This window comes from Ailuropoda melanoleuca, chromosome 2 (genome assembly GCF_002007445.2).
Source record: "Ailuropoda melanoleuca isolate Jingjing chromosome 2, ASM200744v2, whole genome shotgun sequence".
Classification (NCBI taxonomy): domain Eukaryota; kingdom Metazoa; phylum Chordata; class Mammalia; order Carnivora; family Ursidae; genus Ailuropoda; species Ailuropoda melanoleuca.
The window spans coordinates 195316771-195333364 of NC_048219.1; the positions used below are offsets into that span (position 1 = coordinate 195316771).

The 16594-nt window shown below is 54.1% G+C and overlaps 1 protein-coding gene across 2 annotated transcripts; it reads left to right on the forward strand.

Moving 5' to 3' along the window:
* The first annotated feature begins 383 nt into the window (after positions 1-383).
* ACKR3 (atypical chemokine receptor 3) lies at positions 384-14485 on the forward strand. 2 transcript variants are annotated; one of them, XM_019793124.2, is made up of 2 exons: positions 384-744; positions 12597-14485. In XM_019793124.2, exons 1-2 carry the CDS (start codon positions 579-581, stop codon positions 13709-13711), a joined length of 1281 nt encoding a protein of 426 aa, XP_019648683.2. In that variant the 5' UTR covers positions 384-578; the 3' UTR covers positions 13712-14485. The 2 variants fall into 2 exon arrangements, with proteins under 2 accessions (XP_019648683.2, XP_011215374.2); XM_011217072.3 differs by lacking the exon at positions 384-744 and adding an exon at positions 2818-2942 and having other exon boundaries at positions 12597-14484.
* The last annotated feature ends 2109 nt before the right edge of the window (positions 14486-16594 follow it).

The window sequence follows — 16594 nt, forward strand, 5'->3', positions numbered from 1 at the left end:
TTACTTCTAGATCCTTCCCCCAGAGAAGGGGCCTGTATCTGCCATTCAGGGGGAACGTCCAGTGCCAGCTGAGACCACTCCCACAGGCCCAGGCACGAGATGAGATGATGCAGCTTCTTCCAGGGGCATGACTCCGGGAGTCTGGAATGTGATACTCTGGAGACTGGAGCCAAGACCCAAGGTTGAGCAAAGTCAGCCTTCCAGCTTCAGGCCCATGGTGCCCTTGAGCGTCCCTGTGGCCAAGCCGCAGTCGTCAGATTCCACGCTGACTCCATTCTGATGGTGCTCCCTACGAGGCCAGACCCAGCCTACCAAGGATGCCCGCGCTGGTAGAGTGAGGTGGGGTTCAGAGAGCAGGCCCGTTGGGCGGCTACAACCCAGGCAAGAAGAGAAGCTTCTATTTATAATGATTTTCTCTGCAGGCAAATCAGGTCAGAGCGGGGAGAGTCCGCTCGGTGGAGTCTCCGGTCCCAGGTGCAGATTAGACACAGGGAAGGAGGGGCGAGCTCGGCCGAAAACCCCTCCACCGAGCCTCCCACCCAGTGCTCACGGCTAGAAAACGCAGCGAGAACGGAGTCATGAGTCAGCTGGGACAAAACTCCAGCGACAGGGTCCCATTCCTGCCTTCTCAGACTTTCCTGGCCGGGATAACCGAACTCCTTCCTACCCAGCTAACCACTCTGTGTGCCGCCTCCCTTACAAACGCGAGCCTTCCGCAGAGCTGGAGCCGACCCGACCGCAAAGGTTCCAAGAGACATTTTAGGGCCCGGGGCGCTGGAATCCGGTCCCCTTCCAAAGCGGTGCTTACTGAGCTTCTCATTTTCCCCAGGGCTCGGTTCTGGCACCTGGTGGGGCGGGGGCGGGGCGCACGCAGCCGAGTCAGGGCCGGGTCGGGGATGCTCCGCGTCCCGGGGGCTCTGCAACGTCCCGGGGGCTCTGCAAACCCGGTGGAGAGCCGGCCCCACCGCCGAAACCGGGGTGGGTTTTTTTGTTTTTTGTTTTTTTAACAACTACGTTGGGTTTTCCTTCCTCCGCTTGAGCGACTGCATCCTGCAGCACGTTGCTCGTCAATGCGTGTTTTCTTTTAGAGAGAGCCGCTCACTGAGAGCGGATTCCAGCCTGGCCGGGCTGCGCTCCTGCGTCCCTCCGAGCTTGCCAAAGCAGAAACGGTTTCCCAAAGAAGAGACTGTCAAGTTCTTGGAAGCAGAACGCCAGGCGTGTGTGTCAGTGTCACAGAGGCGACCTCTGCTCGCTGGCGGGTGCGTGCATTTCCAGCAGGCTCAGACATAGGGTCACGCGCAAGAAGAAACCAGGACCAGAAAGTTATGGCAAAGCGATCTTGCAGCGGGCGCTCAGTCCCGGGCAGCGCGCCCTGCGCACACCGCGGCCCCGCAGCTTTTCTTTGGCGCAGCTTTCTCGCCGGGCGCCAGGAGGTGGAGTTCCGGTGCCCAGGCGACAGGGGGACCCGTGCGGGGCTGGGGCGGGCCCTGCGGGCAGACCCCCCCCCCTCCGTGAGCCCCGGGAAGGGGGGGGAGCAGGTGTGCGCTTGGCGCTCGCATGTGGTGCTCCCCCGCGGGAGAAAAATGGGAAGCTTTGATCTCAACAGAGTATTTCTTTTGTTAAGGGCGTTCTCCACACCAGGGCCTTCTAGCCGCAGGAGAGTTTGACCTCACAATCCCTCCAGGCTCGGCATTTCGCCGTCTGCTGTTATTTTTAGCAAGAAGTATAAAAAGAATCTCAAAAAGTTTTAGCTGGGGAGAAAGTGGGAACATGCGGGTGCCTCCACGCCTAGGTGCCCTTAGAGAACCCCAGGAGAAGCAGAAAGCAAGCCAAAAGCCAAAATGTTGCAGGATAATCTAGGCGGAAAAAGCTCAGTGAGCACAGGTTTTAAAAGTGAAAGTTTAGGTCGTTGTTTCATGGTCGATTTTTCTAAATAGGGTGTTAGAGGTGAATATCATATGGAACACATTCCATATTGCCCGTGGACAGAACTGTAGCTATACACTTCTAGATGAGAATGTAGATTTCAGTAATAATAATAATAATAATAAATCATAATAATACATTTGTTAAACTCACTTCAAAAAAGGACTATATGAAAAGACCTTTATTATAACCCTAATGTGTGTCCGGCACTGGGTATGTGTTTCAGAACACCAAAGTGTTTAGATTTTCAAGGACTTTGGACCTGAAATACTTTACAAATAAAAGTATTCAAATAAAACCTTAAAATCTATTTCTAAAACCCTTTCCCCCACTCTTGGGGTATGTAAAATGGTGCCGATTAATTGCTCATACCAAAACTGTTACTTCTGTTTTGGAGGAATTAACAAAGAAAACCCAGGCCAAATAAATCAACACGGAGGTTCAGAAGGTCAGAGCAATTTGTCTTGGGAACAAAGTCTTCCCTTGAGCTAAGACGCATTCAAAGGAACTCTTGGTGGTAATGGGATTATTAAAGATATACCTGAGACCAGATAAATATTTGATGATTTCGCAAAGCACTAGGGTTTCTCTGCAGCTTTTCTTCTGCTGACACGTTTCCCCATGGGGTCCGGACCTTGTGGCTTCATTAGACTTTGCAAGTCAAGGGCGGCTGGGGTTTCCCCCAGAGTGCGTTGTGGGGTACGGAGCTGCGCGGGAAAAGACAGTCCAGGGTTTACCGGAGGGGTGTGCGCGCGTGTGTGCGTGCATGCTAGCGCGTGTGCGTGTAGGAGCGCGCGCGCGCGCGCGTGTGTGTGTGCGCCTGCACGTGTGTGGGGGGCGGCGCGGGTGGGGAGGGAGGGAGTTGCGGGTTACAAAGCTGCCACCTAGAGGCGCCTTCCTGCAGCGTATATAACGCAGGTCCGCCGGCGGAGAGCTCAGTCCTGCAAACACTGCGCAGCCCCGAGGCGGTGAGCGCAGCGGCGGCGGGGAGCCCAGAGCCCGAGCCCAGCCGGGAGGTAAGGAAACTGCTCTCCGCAGCCCTGCCTGGAAAGGAAGGGGAGGACGGCGGGCAGGGTTTCTGTTCTTGAGCTAAGCTGTCTTTTCCAGAGGACTCTTTCTGAATCTCTGTGATGGTTGCTGGGAGTCTGCAGGTCTGGTTTCCCGAAAGCACGGGCTGCATGCTGCATGGCTGCTTTGCAAATCCTGTCTGCTAACTTGGGGGCTTCGCCCTTCTGCTGCAGAAAGTAAAAAGGTCAGCTTTCCTTAAGTCACTCGTGGAAGGGACGCTCTGTGTGTGTGTTGGCTTTAGGCATCTGGTGTTTATTTGTTGCTGTGGGTGTTTAAGCTCCGGTAACTAGAGAACTTTGGAAGAATGCAGACTGTCCATTCTGCTTGCTCAGAGTTGGCATAGGGAACAGCCTGGCACCACTGCTAACCTCGTTCACTGGTAGATCGTCGGGAAATAGAGGGACTTGCCAGTAGATATGTAATTGCAGAAAGATGTACACTTTATTAAGGGGCTTCCTTAAGTGAAGCACTAAACCGAGGTGTGAATCTTTGTGATTCCAGAATGTATTTGAATTCGGGGCTTTGGGGGATTACCAGCTTCTGTAAGCCCGGAAGCTATAAGGGTGAATGTTCATTCAACTCGGTATTCGTGGCTTTGATTGCATCCTTGCTAATCTGATTTGAGTATTTATTGTGCTAGGTAAGTCCAACTTTAGTTAGGAAAAAAAAAAGGCACACACACAAGTCTAGGATTTTGTAATTTAAATACACCCTTCAGGTAAAGCATGACTTTTGTTCAATTTTGTTAGCATGCATAAAGATTCAAGGGGTGACTGACAGTGAGAGCTTTGGAGTGAGGTCAGGGGTGGGTGGTTAGCCAAGACTTGTAACTTCCAGGCAGAATGAGAAGTTGTAAAAGTCAGACTGGCTGTCTCCCTCCTTCCCTCCCACCCTCCCTCCTTCTTTTTTCTGTCTCTCTTTCTTCCTTTCTTTCTCTTTCTTCCTTTCTCTCTCTGTCTTCCTTTCTTTCTCTTTCTCTTTTTCTTTTCTTTTCTTTTCTTTTCTTTTCTTTTCTTTTTTTTCTTTTCTTTTCTTCTCTTTCTCTCTCCCCCCCCTTCACTTGCTCACAACAGGATCATTAGCTTTTCCAGAAGTAGGAGAGGGCCCCCCTGACATGGTTTATAGCTTTGAAGGTATTTGGTACGCTGACATCCCCTGAAACTTCATTCTGCAAAGTCTCAATGTGGTAACTTTTTCTTTTCTTTTTAAACGCAGATGCTGCCTTTGTGTCCTTTTATTTATTCCAGGAAAATGCGGAGATCAAATAGGCTTGCCTAGAAAAGAAAGTGGAGGCGGCTGGGGTCTGTGCTTAACTTTCTATAGATTTTAAATGGATAAACTGCCTGTCCTTCCTCCCATCAGCACCCGAGCTTCCCCAGATGCAAAGCCTTTCTCTAAAGCAAAGTTGCACATGGGAGCTCTAGCTTGGAAACAATTTGCTCTTTTTCTCCGGGTCTCTGCCATAAACACTTGAGTGTGTGCACAACTGCTGAGCTAGATGCCACAGCCTCCAGGGGATGAAGGGGGGGTGCAGGGGGGTGTGGAAGAGTAAGAGAAAATTGAGAAATGCCTGTGTTTTGCTGCCTGTCCAATTTTTAAAAGGGACATGCATTGCAATCATAGTTTAAAAAAAGTTCCAGAGAGTATAGCCAAGGCAGCATGCGGGTGCTAACTGAGTCAGGACTTTGGAGGTGAGTTTTTCCCTTATTAACAGCAAGTCCTGGGAGAATTGAGAAGGTATTATGGTTTCTAATCAGACCCAGAACAGGCAGAGTATAGGCTTTCTGGATGAAAAAAAAAAATCCAAACAAAAAAACCTACTTAATCAGGAACAGTGGCTTTTTGTGCGATCATCTAGGCAGAGGGGCTCCTGTTTTCGGGGAGGCGTGAGCGAGCTGGCTGAAGTTACTCAGACCTGAGACTGGCCGACTGTCACTCTAGAAACCCTAAGAGTCAACCGAGGAGGAGAAAAACCTTCAAGATTTCAGGACTTTAGATTTTTGTCAGTGGTTTTGCCGGGCACACATGGAATTTGGAACTAAAATGTATAGGGTTTGAACTTAGTTTTACTTTCAGGAACAAGTACGGTGTCAGAACGCCTTTCTAGTTGAGTTCCATGCATGTAGGTAGAGTTTAGAAAGAAACCCAAAGCTGGCTCACGTCAAGTGTTTTTCAAGTCCAGAAAATTATAGCCCTGGGACACATATTTTCTATTAAAGTAAAAACAAACAAGGAAGAAGAAAAGCTAGAGAGAGACAGGGTGAGAGGGAGAGAAGAAAAGAAGAGGAATAAAAGGGGGATTATCTGATTTTGAATACTTGATGGTTTTGTGCAGGGGATATATATATATATTTTTTAATCTGAGGATCTACTAATTTAGAATTGGAGAAAAAAAGTAGGTGCTTTCCTTGTTAAAGTGATGAATGAGGGGCTTGCATATTTTTATGATGAACATTCTGGGGAGCCACAGGTAGGTTTGGGAGCTGACTTGGTTTTGTTTGTGCTCGAAGGGTGGAGGGACTGAGAGTAACTCAGGTGACGTTGGACCGCTGTTGGCTAAGGGACAAGTAAAGGGCTGTGCGTCTGGATAGCCAGCATCTTCGAATTTTCTTACGGTAACAGATACCTTTGTGGGGATCATCCCTGAGTTTTAGGAGGAGAGGCCAAGATGGAGTAGTCTTCTCTTGGGAACCCTATTGTGTCTCGCCCAGAGCCTGGCTGACCTCCCACTGCCTCATCCAGGTCCTGAGCTGGGTGGGAGCGAGGGCTCTGGTTACACGGGGCCAACCCAGCCTGCAGGCTTTGTGACGCGGATCTCTGGATCTGCCCTTCTGGGCACAGCCCTGCTTCCCCGTGGGCAGCTGAACACAATAGGCCAGATCGGGTTTCTGGCTGTGGGGTTCGTTTTCTCCCCGAATGCTTAAAAGTGGGCGAGGATGCCCCACCCGGTGTGTTAACAGGAAGTATGTTGAGGACCCCATCGATAGGTGGCCTCTGTCTGAATCAGGATAGGGTGTTTTTGTTCCTTTTGACTCTCTTTATTACTTTTAGAGTTTTCCTATGATTTAGGGCAGTTCCTGACTTGTGTGAAATAAGTTGTAGTCAAGACAGCATTGTTCCTCTTTGCCCTCTTTGCCTGGCACTGGGGGACGGACCGATCCCCAGTCTGCCGTCAGCCCCCGCAGCTGGCCACAGGGAGACTGCCGGGCCTGAAGCTTTTTTGGACTTCCCCACAGATTTCATGCAGCATTGGTAAAATACAAACAAACAAACAAAAAACCCCCAAAAAACCAACCCCAAAAAACCCTGACCCCAATGACGTACCATTGCCTAACGATTTTCTAGAGGTTGTGGGTTCTCCTTACCTGAACCGCAGGCCAGCTAGAGTAGAAGGGGCGGGACTCCGGCAAGCAGGCCAGAGCGTGGCTCCCCCTGGGCGAAGCCTCTGGAGAAGCTGGGACCGTGCGGAGAGCTGTTGTGAGCCACAGATGGAGATAAGCGGGTCTCTTCTGGCCTCGGCCCGCGGGTGCGCAGCAGTGAGACGCTGAACGAGGTGATCCGGTCTGAGGGGCACGGAATTGCTCTGTGAGATTCCCTCCTGGGAGGACGCAGATACCAGATTGCAGAAAGCTAATAAAAAAGTCACCTGGAGGCAGAGGTCCTAAAGAGCCCCGAGGGCCAGAGGACCCCTTGCTGTCCGACTGGTGCCCAGCCCTGGCCTGGCTGGTGTCATCTTATCTGCAGCACCGGGGACTGGGTGGGAGCACCTTCCTCCAGCCTGTTTTCACCCTGTCACCAAGGCGCCCCACTGCCTGCCTTCAACCTGGGTGCTGTCACCTCCACCCCCAGGAGCCTTTTCTGCTGCAAGCCGCTCCCTTGCTCAGAATCTCTGTGGCTCCTGTGGGGCAGGCCCGGCCTGACTCCCCCACTCCCCGCACCCCTGCCCCTAACTCTGGTCACCAGCTTTCCTCTGTGGGGAGCTTGGCCTCAGTCAGATTCAGGGACCCGCTTGATCATCTCACCGCCTCATTCATCCCCCATAAACCACTGGAGCGGAAATTCCTCACCTCCTGCTTGGCTGGGGGGGGCACCCACCACCACCCTGCTGCCTTCTTGCCCTTCTCGGTTGGCTGGCGAGTTTTTGGGGGACGGGGCATGGCGATTCTGGTCTATTAGGCCCAGAGCAGTGCCCCTCACACACTCCATAAACATTTGGGGCTTGAAAAGGCTGATGTTTGTCTCAGCTCCATGAGGGTTTGGAAAAGTCCTTCTGGACTCCTGTTCCCAGGGATGGCCTCGGAGTCCAGGACTTGGGGGAGCCTGATTGTCACTGCTGACTTACTGACCGGATGCACCAATCACCCGCCTCGTGCTGGGAATGGTACACGAGGATGAAGACCTCGTGGGGGTGCGGGGCTTGGGCAGGAAGATGGTGCGGTGACACGGCATAGAGATGGTCTGGGTGCGGGGCAAGGCGTGAGAAGCGGGACACGTTAATTGGGATAGAGGCAGCTAAGGGGTTGGTTGGGAAGAATCTTCCAGGTCTGTGATGGGTGTTTGCAAACATGCTGGAGGCCGTTTTACTGAAGAGCATCCAGATGCCGGAACACTTGGCAGTCTCGTCACGGAGGGACTGACTGTGGGCCAGAGGGCCTGTTTTCTGCAGGCCGTCTGCCACCCTGTGCAGGCCAACCTTGGGGACGACTAATTCTGGCTTGACCGCCAGCTCCCTGGGTGAGCTCCGGCCGCCGTTTGGAGGCAGCGAGATGCCTCCGGCCGCTTGTGGTAGTTCAGTCGTTGTGGGGATACTTGTTGACTAGAGCCTGAGATGTGGGTGGCACGTCTCCCAGGAAAGTCCTCCCGTTGACGAAGAGGAGCCTTCCTCCGTGGGGGCTGGGGGTGGCGGATGAGTCCCTCTGCAAACGCCAGGCCGGTGGGGGGGCCCGGCCAGACACTGGGTCCTCCGCTGGCCATAGGAAGCTTCTCTTCCTGTCCCAGCAGAGGTGGGATGCTCCCTGCACGTGAGTGGGGGTCAAGGTCTAGAGCATGTGGCCGTGGCCGCTGTAGGGGGGGGGTCAGAGAAAGCACGGGGAGTACGGGGAGAAGGGAGCGGAGGGGGACAGCTCTCTGCTCTCGTTGGGTCTCTGGGCTCTAGGACAGTGGAACTTGAACCGCTCAGGTTTTGTGAAACATCCCTCCGTCAGAATCGACGTAATTCCTGATGTCAGATTTCAAATAGTACAGAAGTTTATGGAGTAAAATCTATAATCCCCCCCTTTGTACTCCCACCCTCTCCTGCCTGCCCAAAGCTTTAACCTCGAAGGTCTTTGTTCTGTGCCTTTGTGCGCAGGTGTTTACATACAAAGCTGCGTGTACTCTTTGCTCCGGTTTTTACGTCCGTGAGGTTATGCTCAGCGCCTGTGTCTGCCTGTCGCCTTTCCCTTCAGGTGTGCAGGCCCCTCTGTCTTCTCACAGCTCTGTTGTATTTCAGGCAGCGGGTACGCGGTACTTGATCAAACCACCCCTCTCCCGATGGACGTCTATGTTGCCTCCGATTTCTTGCTAACGGAGAGAGAATCAGTAAACATACTCGCGTGTACAGTTGGGGACACACGAATCTTTCGAGAGGAGAAATGAGTGAACTTGTAAAATCAAAAAGCTGTAAAAAATGCAAAGCCCTCTTTTTCTCCTTCTCTCAGGACCCTTTTCGCAGATGACCTACCACTTAGTTGTAAGTGGGTCTCATCCTGCCGCCTGCGCTGGTGGGGGCTCTGAGCGCACAGGGACGCAGGCCGTGCTCACGTGTGACTGACTCCAAGCTCTGGCCCCGGCGGCAGGAATGGAGTTGCTGGCTTATCCCAGCAGAGAGCAGCTGGTCCCAGTGGGAAGAGGGGTCTCCTCCAGGTCCGGGGCAGACCGCTCCTGCCTCCCAGCATGAACAGACCAGCACACTGGCTTGGAGGCCTGACGGCTTAGACGGGAGCACAGACGCTTCCCGACTGGCGCAGAACGCGCTTGGCTGTCCGTGTACCGGCTCAGGTGATGGCCTGCTCTTGCTGGAGGGCAGCTGNCCCAGTGGGAAGAGGGGTCTCCTCCAGGTCCGGGGCAGACCGCTCCTGCCTCCCAGCATGAACAGACCAGCACGCTGGCTCGGAGGCCTGATGGCTTAGACGGGAGCACAGACGCTTCCCAACTGGCGCAGAACGCGCTTGGCTGTCCGTGTACCGGCTCAGGTGATGGCCTGCTCTTGCTGGAGGGCAGCTGGGATTCTGGTGTGGGAGTTCACGTGGCCCTGTGGCTCATTAGGTGGCCCCCTCCCTCCGCGGGGACAGGAAGGGAGGTTTCCTATGGCCTGCTAGGAGCTTTGTCACCAGGCCTTTGGAAACCAGGGGCCTGGGTAGACACTCTGTGGTTTGCCACATTGGTGGCTCTGCGGGTGCCGCTTGTGAAGATCTCTGCCGGTGGATGAGGAAGAGTCCTCTCTCCGATGGTGGCCACACACCGTCGGTGGAATGGTGTGACATTGGACGTACCTGCCCCAGCCGTCCTGGACCCTCACTGGGGCAGACCGGCCTTTGCTGCAGACCCCATGGGATGTACCATGCAGATTGTCTTTGCCAAATCATGTTCTTTTCTGGAAACGACCCTTGATTGTTTCCAAAGCCAAATGCATGAAGAATACCGAAAGGACAGGGCTGAGCTGTTGGGAGTCGTGTTTCCCTCTTTCGCCCCTGTTTGGATTTGCAGGAGTTTGAGGACTGCGGTTTGTTTCATCTTCTCTCTGTGCCTCCCTCCTTCTCTTGACCACTAAGGCCTCCCGCCCTGGGAGGGTGTACAAGGAGGTCCCCCTGGGGGAGGTGGTGGCCAGGGCAAGGGCCTCGGACTGCAGCTCCTGGGCTGATGGGTGGTAGGAGATCGGTGATTGGGGGCCAGCTGGCTTTCGCACTCAGGCCAGGAGCCTCGAAGCCTCTGCTCTCCCCTTCAGCCCTGGCTGGAAGAGTCCCACTGTGCCCCCGAAGGGACGGGACAGGACGGCTGGAAAGGAGCCGTGCCCTGCAAGCAGGTAATACTTCTGGCTCAGATCATGTGATTACGTGATCACGAAATCTCCATTGCTCAGAGGGCAGAGGTGGAAACCAAGGATGGGGCCAGAGCCCTCCCCCACCATGGCTGGAACTCTGGGAATAATGATGGTTGGTAGCCCCAGAGGGTGGATCTGGACACCCTTGACCTGGTAATTTCCAAAAGGGCAGGGTGTGAGAGGCAGGTGACTTCTCATAGACCCCTGCCCCTGCGTGGGTCTGGCTGTCCATACTACACAGTGCCCGGCGCCCGTCCACTGAAGAGCATGGGCGGCCAGAGCTCGCTCACTGTCTCCTTGTGGTGAGCGAAGAGCTGGGGGTGTTTGGACCCAGTCAGGCTAACCAGGGCTGGGGCGCATTCCTTCCTCTCCTGCCCCACGGACGGCCGAGCCCCCGGGCTCTGTGGCTGTGGCTGCCAAGGCCTTGCGGGGCTGTGCTGGAGCGGGCTGAGGAGGGCGCCCTGCCGATGGGGCTGCGGCTTGCCGAGCTCGTCAGCTCTGCAGGGACTCCAGGGTCAGATGAGGTCCTGAGGCGAAGGCCCTTTATAAACTAGCCTGTGCTGCACGTGTGTTTCATTTTAAGGAGATGGGGGGGGAAAGGGGTCACCACATGAGAACCATGAAATCTTTGCTTAGTTCTGGAATTGGGGGCTTCACGGAATGGGGAGGGGAAGGTCAGCCCCAGGCAGGTGAGTGGCCAGGGGGAGGTGGCAGTGGGAGCTTCAAAGCGCAGTCTGGGGCTGGCTGCCCACCCCGAGGCCAGTCCGGTGGGTCAGGGAGTCCTGGCTCCTCAAAGGCGCCCTCTGCTGCCTCTTGTCCCCACGTCCTTTGGGGTCCTTAGGCTGCCTCTTAGGACGGGGTTGTCCAAAGTCTGGTAATGTGAGGAATTTCTTTGTCCTAAACTTGGTCGTGCTGAGTCTCCGTGGGTGACCCGTGTGCTTGTATGTCTGTCTGGTCTGGCCCAAGTTGGTGGTCCTACGGCATGGGGATCCTCCTGGTGGGGTGCTCCGAGGACCACCAGGCTCTCTGGCTCTGGGCCCTGCCCCTGGCCTCCCCTCCTGGGAGGCCCAGCCTTCTCCCTTCAGCAGCGGGGACACGGGGACCTGCTTAGGTCACTGGGAGAGGGACCGATGGCCACTTTGAACCCACAGAGAAGAACTGCTCAGAAGCCTGCGGGTGGTCTCCGCTAACTGAGACTTAAGATTAGGTCACCTCTTGTGAGTTTTGAGGCCAAGAAGCTGGTCCTGGGAGGCAGCAGAATGTCTCGCTCATCAGGGATTTTGTTCATTTATCCTGAAGGTAAACCCGTCAACTGCCCCGGAGTCTCCCTCCAGGCAGGGACGTGTGTCACTTAGGCTGTTAAGAGGTCGTTTGAAATGTGGAGGAGGAATTAACGAAGGCTGTGCTTTTTGCCAAAGGGATGGGGGGGGAGATTTACAGAGCGTCTGCTGTGTGCTAGATTCTGGATTGGGCCCTTTGGTTCTCGGGCACCTTTGTGAGATGGCGTCCCGAGAATGCAGCCGAAGACAGGTTAGCGAGTCAAGTTAAACACCACCAAGGAAGGAATCAGGATTCCTACCCGGGAAGGTCTGATCTCGGGATGGGTGCTTTTCCCAGCTATGTGTCCTCATACTGTTCGCATAGCCACCTGGGCGTTGACCCATGGACCAGGGTTTCCCATCCTCCTATGTGACCTGGGGTCCACTTTGGATGAATTTGCAAGAGAGTTGAGATGATTGTCCCCTCCCCCAAAAGTGCAGCAGGTGGTGACTTTTGTGCTCTGGGTCTTGGCACAAGTTGCTCTTGAAACAGTTGGATAAACAAAAGAAGGGGAAAGGAGGCAGTGGCCCACAGCTCCAGACAGCTGGGTGGCTGCCATTTGTAAAAACCCCACGGCAAACCCAGGGTCTGCAGGTTTGGGGTGCAGTCAAGCTGCAGGGCGTTGCACACCTGTGATCTCCATGACTGCAAAGTGAAGGTGACCCAAGACCCAGGTTTCCATGCACATTTTGCAGGAAGGTTAAAAGCACTGAGTCCCATTTTTGATGCGCACTTGGGAGGGAATCTCATTAAGACAGCAGAGCGGGATACTCGTAATACAGCAGTAACAGGAACAGATGGACTCTGCCGTTCTTTGGGACATGGGGACGACGGCTCCGCTGTCCTGTGCCAAGAATGAGCCAGCTGTCTGCGTCACTGTGGCTCTCAGACGTTTCTCTGGCCCCTGGACCATGCTGATCTCACACTGTGGGCACAGCCAGGCTGGTGATGGCTGGAGAACACAGCCATAAAGAGATAAAGAAGGCAGTCCCTCTTTCTCGCTTAGGCACCGCGTGAACTTAGATGCTGGGCCTGTTTTATGTCGTTGTGCGGAGCTCTGCTACCCTGTTTCCTTTTCTCCTTTCTTTGGGAAGATACGGCCGAGTGCGTGGGCCCTCGGAAAAGCGCCTTGGCCGGCCCTCCGGTGTTGCCTAATGAAGCCACTTTTCCATCGCATCCTTTCTGTTTGATTTCTGCGCAGGCCGTTTGCTCGCTGCCCACAGCGCCATGGATCTGCACCTCTTCGACTATGCGGAGCCGGGGAACTTCTCCGACATCAGCTGGTCGTGCAACAGCAGCGACTGCATCGCCGTCGACACAGTGCTGTGTCCCAACATGGCCAACAAGAGCGCGCTGCTGTACACGCTGTCCTTCATCCACATCTTCATCTTCGTGGTCGGCATGATCGCCAACTCCGTGGTGGTCTGGGTGAACATCCAGGCCAAGACCACCGGCTACGACGTGCACTGCTACATCCTCAACCTGGCCATCGCCGACCTGTGGGTGGTGGTGACCATCCCCGTCTGGGTGGTCAGCCTCGTGCAGCATAACCAGTGGCCCATGGGGGAGCTCACGTGCAAGATCACCCACCTCATCTTCTCCATCAACCTGTTCGGCAGCATCTTCTTCCTCACGTGCATGAGCGTGGACCGCTACCTCTCCGTCACCTACTTCGCCGGCACCTCGAGCCGCAGGAAGAAGGTGGTCCGCCGCGCCGTCTGCGTGCTGGTGTGGCTGCTGGCCTTCTGCGTGTCCCTACCCGACACCTACTACCTGAAGACCGTCACGTCGGCGTCCAACAACGAGACCTACTGCCGCTCCTTCTACCCCGAGCACAGCGTCAAGGAGTGGCTCGTCAGCATGGAGCTGGTCTCTGTGGTCCTGGGCTTCGCCATCCCTTTCTGCATCATCGCCGTCTTCTACTGCCTGCTGGCCCGCGCCCTCGCCGCGTCCGGCGACCAGGAGAAGCAGAGCAGCCGCAAAATCATCTTCTCGTACGTGGTGGTCTTCCTCGTGTGCTGGCTCCCCTACCACGTGGTGGTGCTCCTGGACATCTGCTCCATCCTCCACTACATCCCCTTCACCTGCCAGCTGGAGAACTTCCTCTTCACGGCTCTGCACGTCACGCAGTGCCTGTCGCTGGTGCACTGCTGCGTCAACCCCGTCCTCTACAGCTTTGTCACCCGCAACTACAGGTACGAGCTGATGAAGGCCTTCATCTTCAAGTACTCGGCCAAGACGGGGCTCACCAAGCTCATCGATGCCTCCAGGGTGTCGGAAACAGAGTACTCCGCCCTGGAGCAGAACACCAAGTGACGCGCCCCGCGGGGGCTCTCCGGGACAAGCGCGCTTGCGTCGTTCCAAGAGTAAAGCAAGGTGGCTTCGGGGCTTGAGGCTGGAGTCACGGGAAGTGGGGAGCGGGTGCCGCCGCGCACCCTTCCCCTCCTTCTCGGGCCACCGCGGTGGCCGTCGCGCGGCTGTGAGTCCTGACGTGTCCGAGGCCTGTCACGTGTCCACGCCGGCCGCGGGGCAGGCTTGCCTGCACTTCTGTACAATAGGACGTTCTGTGTTCCCTGGAGGTTTTATACGGTGATTTGTATTTAAATCTTAAGACTTTATTTTCTCATTATTGGTGTACCTTATAAATGTATTTGAAAGTTTAAATATATTTTAAATATTGTACGAGAGCTATAACGCTGACGTGTATTCAGAGTGTTGTAGTTTTAAGGCTAGTTTGATTTCAGTTCTGACTAAGGATGACATTAATTGTTAGCTGTTTTGAAATTATATATATATATATAAAAATCTATAAATCTATAAATCTATTCCAGTCCTGGCTGAAATGTTGTATTTACGATAGTTTTATATCTGTGTGGTGCTCTGAACCGGCATGGGATATGGAACAGGAATGACCCCATAAAGCCGCCTATGATAGTCATAGTTTGGTAAAGTTACATTAAAAAAGCAAAACGGAGCAGAGCTATTCCAGGCTGCAACGCTGTGCACAAAATGAACAGTGTATTTCGGAGAGTTCTCTCAACTTGTAAGTTATTATTTTTTTTTAATAAAGATCTGTTTTTCCTAAAATGGCATCCGAGTCTCCGTGTTAAAAGCATGTTTGGCATTCAGGTGGCGTGTGTGATAATAATAGTTCAGATCTATACCGCATGTCAGCTTGACCTAATAAGCTTAAGAAAAGAGCGCTACCAAGAAGGCAAAACCCAAGGGGTTAACTTGGATGCAGTGACATAAAAGGAAAAACATTTGAGCGTATTGAGGGTTTTGGTTTTTAAAAAATATGTTGTGCAACATATTTGTGGGAGAAGAGACGGCTGGTAGGTGTGGCTCTCAAGGCCATGCTGGTGCTGGTAGGTTCTCGGCTGCTGGCGGCCCAGAGCTGTCCAGAGCCCAGGACTCACATTGTCGTGTATGCCCCCATGTGCCCCCAGGGCCACATGTCACAGTCCCTTGATGCTTCCCTGTTCTGTGGTTTAAGTCCTGCTTTCTGTTTCTGTGCCCAGGACAAATTCTTCATTTAAAAGATAACACCAATCAGTGACCCTCTTCTTGAGGCCGAGAAATGAGCTAATCGTCAGTCTGTGCATTACCAAATAAATCAGTTTACGAGAGGCTTGAAAGAGCACGGTCAGAGTGGCCAGCTCTGCCGTGACCTCACCGAGGCTCTGGGGGGGGGCGGTCGCAAAAGAGAGAATGGTGGAGGCCTTAGCAGGCAGGTGCATCGGGGCAGGACCTGGCTCCCCAAAGCTGCCCTTACCACCTCCACCTCTGATGGGACTGATTTGCACAGGGAGCGATTTGCCAGCACAAGGATGGACCCCGGCTGGGAGCTCTGCTCTCACCTGTGAGCTTGGGGGCTGCTACCATATAGGGAAGTCCTCGTGCACCTCGTCCACCCCCCACAGCCCCCCACGGCCCATAGACGGAGCCTGCTGCAGAAGGGCTCCTATGTCCTCAAAGGCTTATGGCTGAGAGTTTTCAAACCAGGGTTATAAATTACTCTAAATATCTCCTTGGTACACACACATGTTCTCAGGTGTGTATGTGCCTTGCCTTGTTCCAAATAGGACTCTGGTTGGATAACAATAGTGTAGCCCGTGGAACAATAGCTTGACTACAGGCGAAGATCCCAAGAGCCAGGGCAAGTAAGAGTAGACGGCCCAGTGGAGTCCGTGAATCATGCCTCAGACACTGCGTTCCCGACAATAGGACAGGATTGCAGTCTGCTCCGAGCTTCCTAGTGGTCTAAGTCCAGACAGAAACACGCTCACCAAGTAGTAAATTCAAGGTGGGGGCAGAAGCCATAAGCTCCGCTGTGCAGTAGGTTTAATATAAAAGTAATTCCAGAGAGTTTCTATTTCGACGCCCCACGTCAGTCAGTTCAGAGGCTCCGCACCCTTGCCCAGTTACCCTGGGATTTGGGGCAAGCTCTGCAGGGGGGGACTTGGGGAGGTGGGGGGCCATCCTCACTCTCCTGCCAGTATCTTCAAAAATGCCCATCACCGCCTGCCTGGTGCTTATACAGGTCTCCTCTGTGTCACCCCATTGCAGGGCCTCTTTCTGTTTTCTCCAACCCCACTTTGGGTCATGGGATACTTGGGGACTGCCCTGGCCCTTTTCTGACTTCTGACCACCCTTGGCCTACAAGAATCACCCAGCTGCCCCCTCCTGCACTGAGGGGTGGAGGGAGGGCGTGCAGATGTTCAACGGATTCTGGACATACCATGAAGCACTTTTTGCTTTGTGGGGACTCCCATCTCCCCCCAGACCCCAGGACGTGGTGCCCTCAGAGCTCTGTGGGGTCTCTGGTGTGCAAGGTTTGTCTCGGGGATGCTGCGGTGACTGAGCTCTCTCTGCTCCTTGAAATCCCCTTCTTTGCCCTGCCTGGGACTTGAAGACTTGCTCGATTCATCCCGGTTATCCAGACTCCAAAGCCCTTCCTTTGATCTCTGGCTGTACCAGCCTTCCTGGGAGCTCTGGCTCTGGACTGTGGCGCTGCTGGTGGATATGGAGGCACGGGTCAAGGGGTACAGAACTCTGTGAGGGGGCAGATAATCAGTTAATATTAAAGAAATTCCATCGCACCCATGTGGATGTGGAGTTAGGAGAAGGAGCCCTGTGCCAGATTTTGCATAGGAGGTGGGCTCTAGGGGGAAGAAGATTGGGGCAGGAGCCCCCGGT

What these genes read in the sequence shown, in the direction of transcription:
- ACKR3 (XM_019793124.2), top strand. Translation starts at nt 579, where the DNA reads ATGAGTCAGCTGGGACAAAACTCCAGCGACAGGGTCCCATTCCTGCCT. An exon ending in GAGCCGACCCGACCGCAAAG is followed by an intron (nt 745 to 12,596) that starts GTTCCAAGAGAC and finishes ATTTCTGCGCAG; the next exon opens with GCCGTTTGCTCGCTGCCCAC.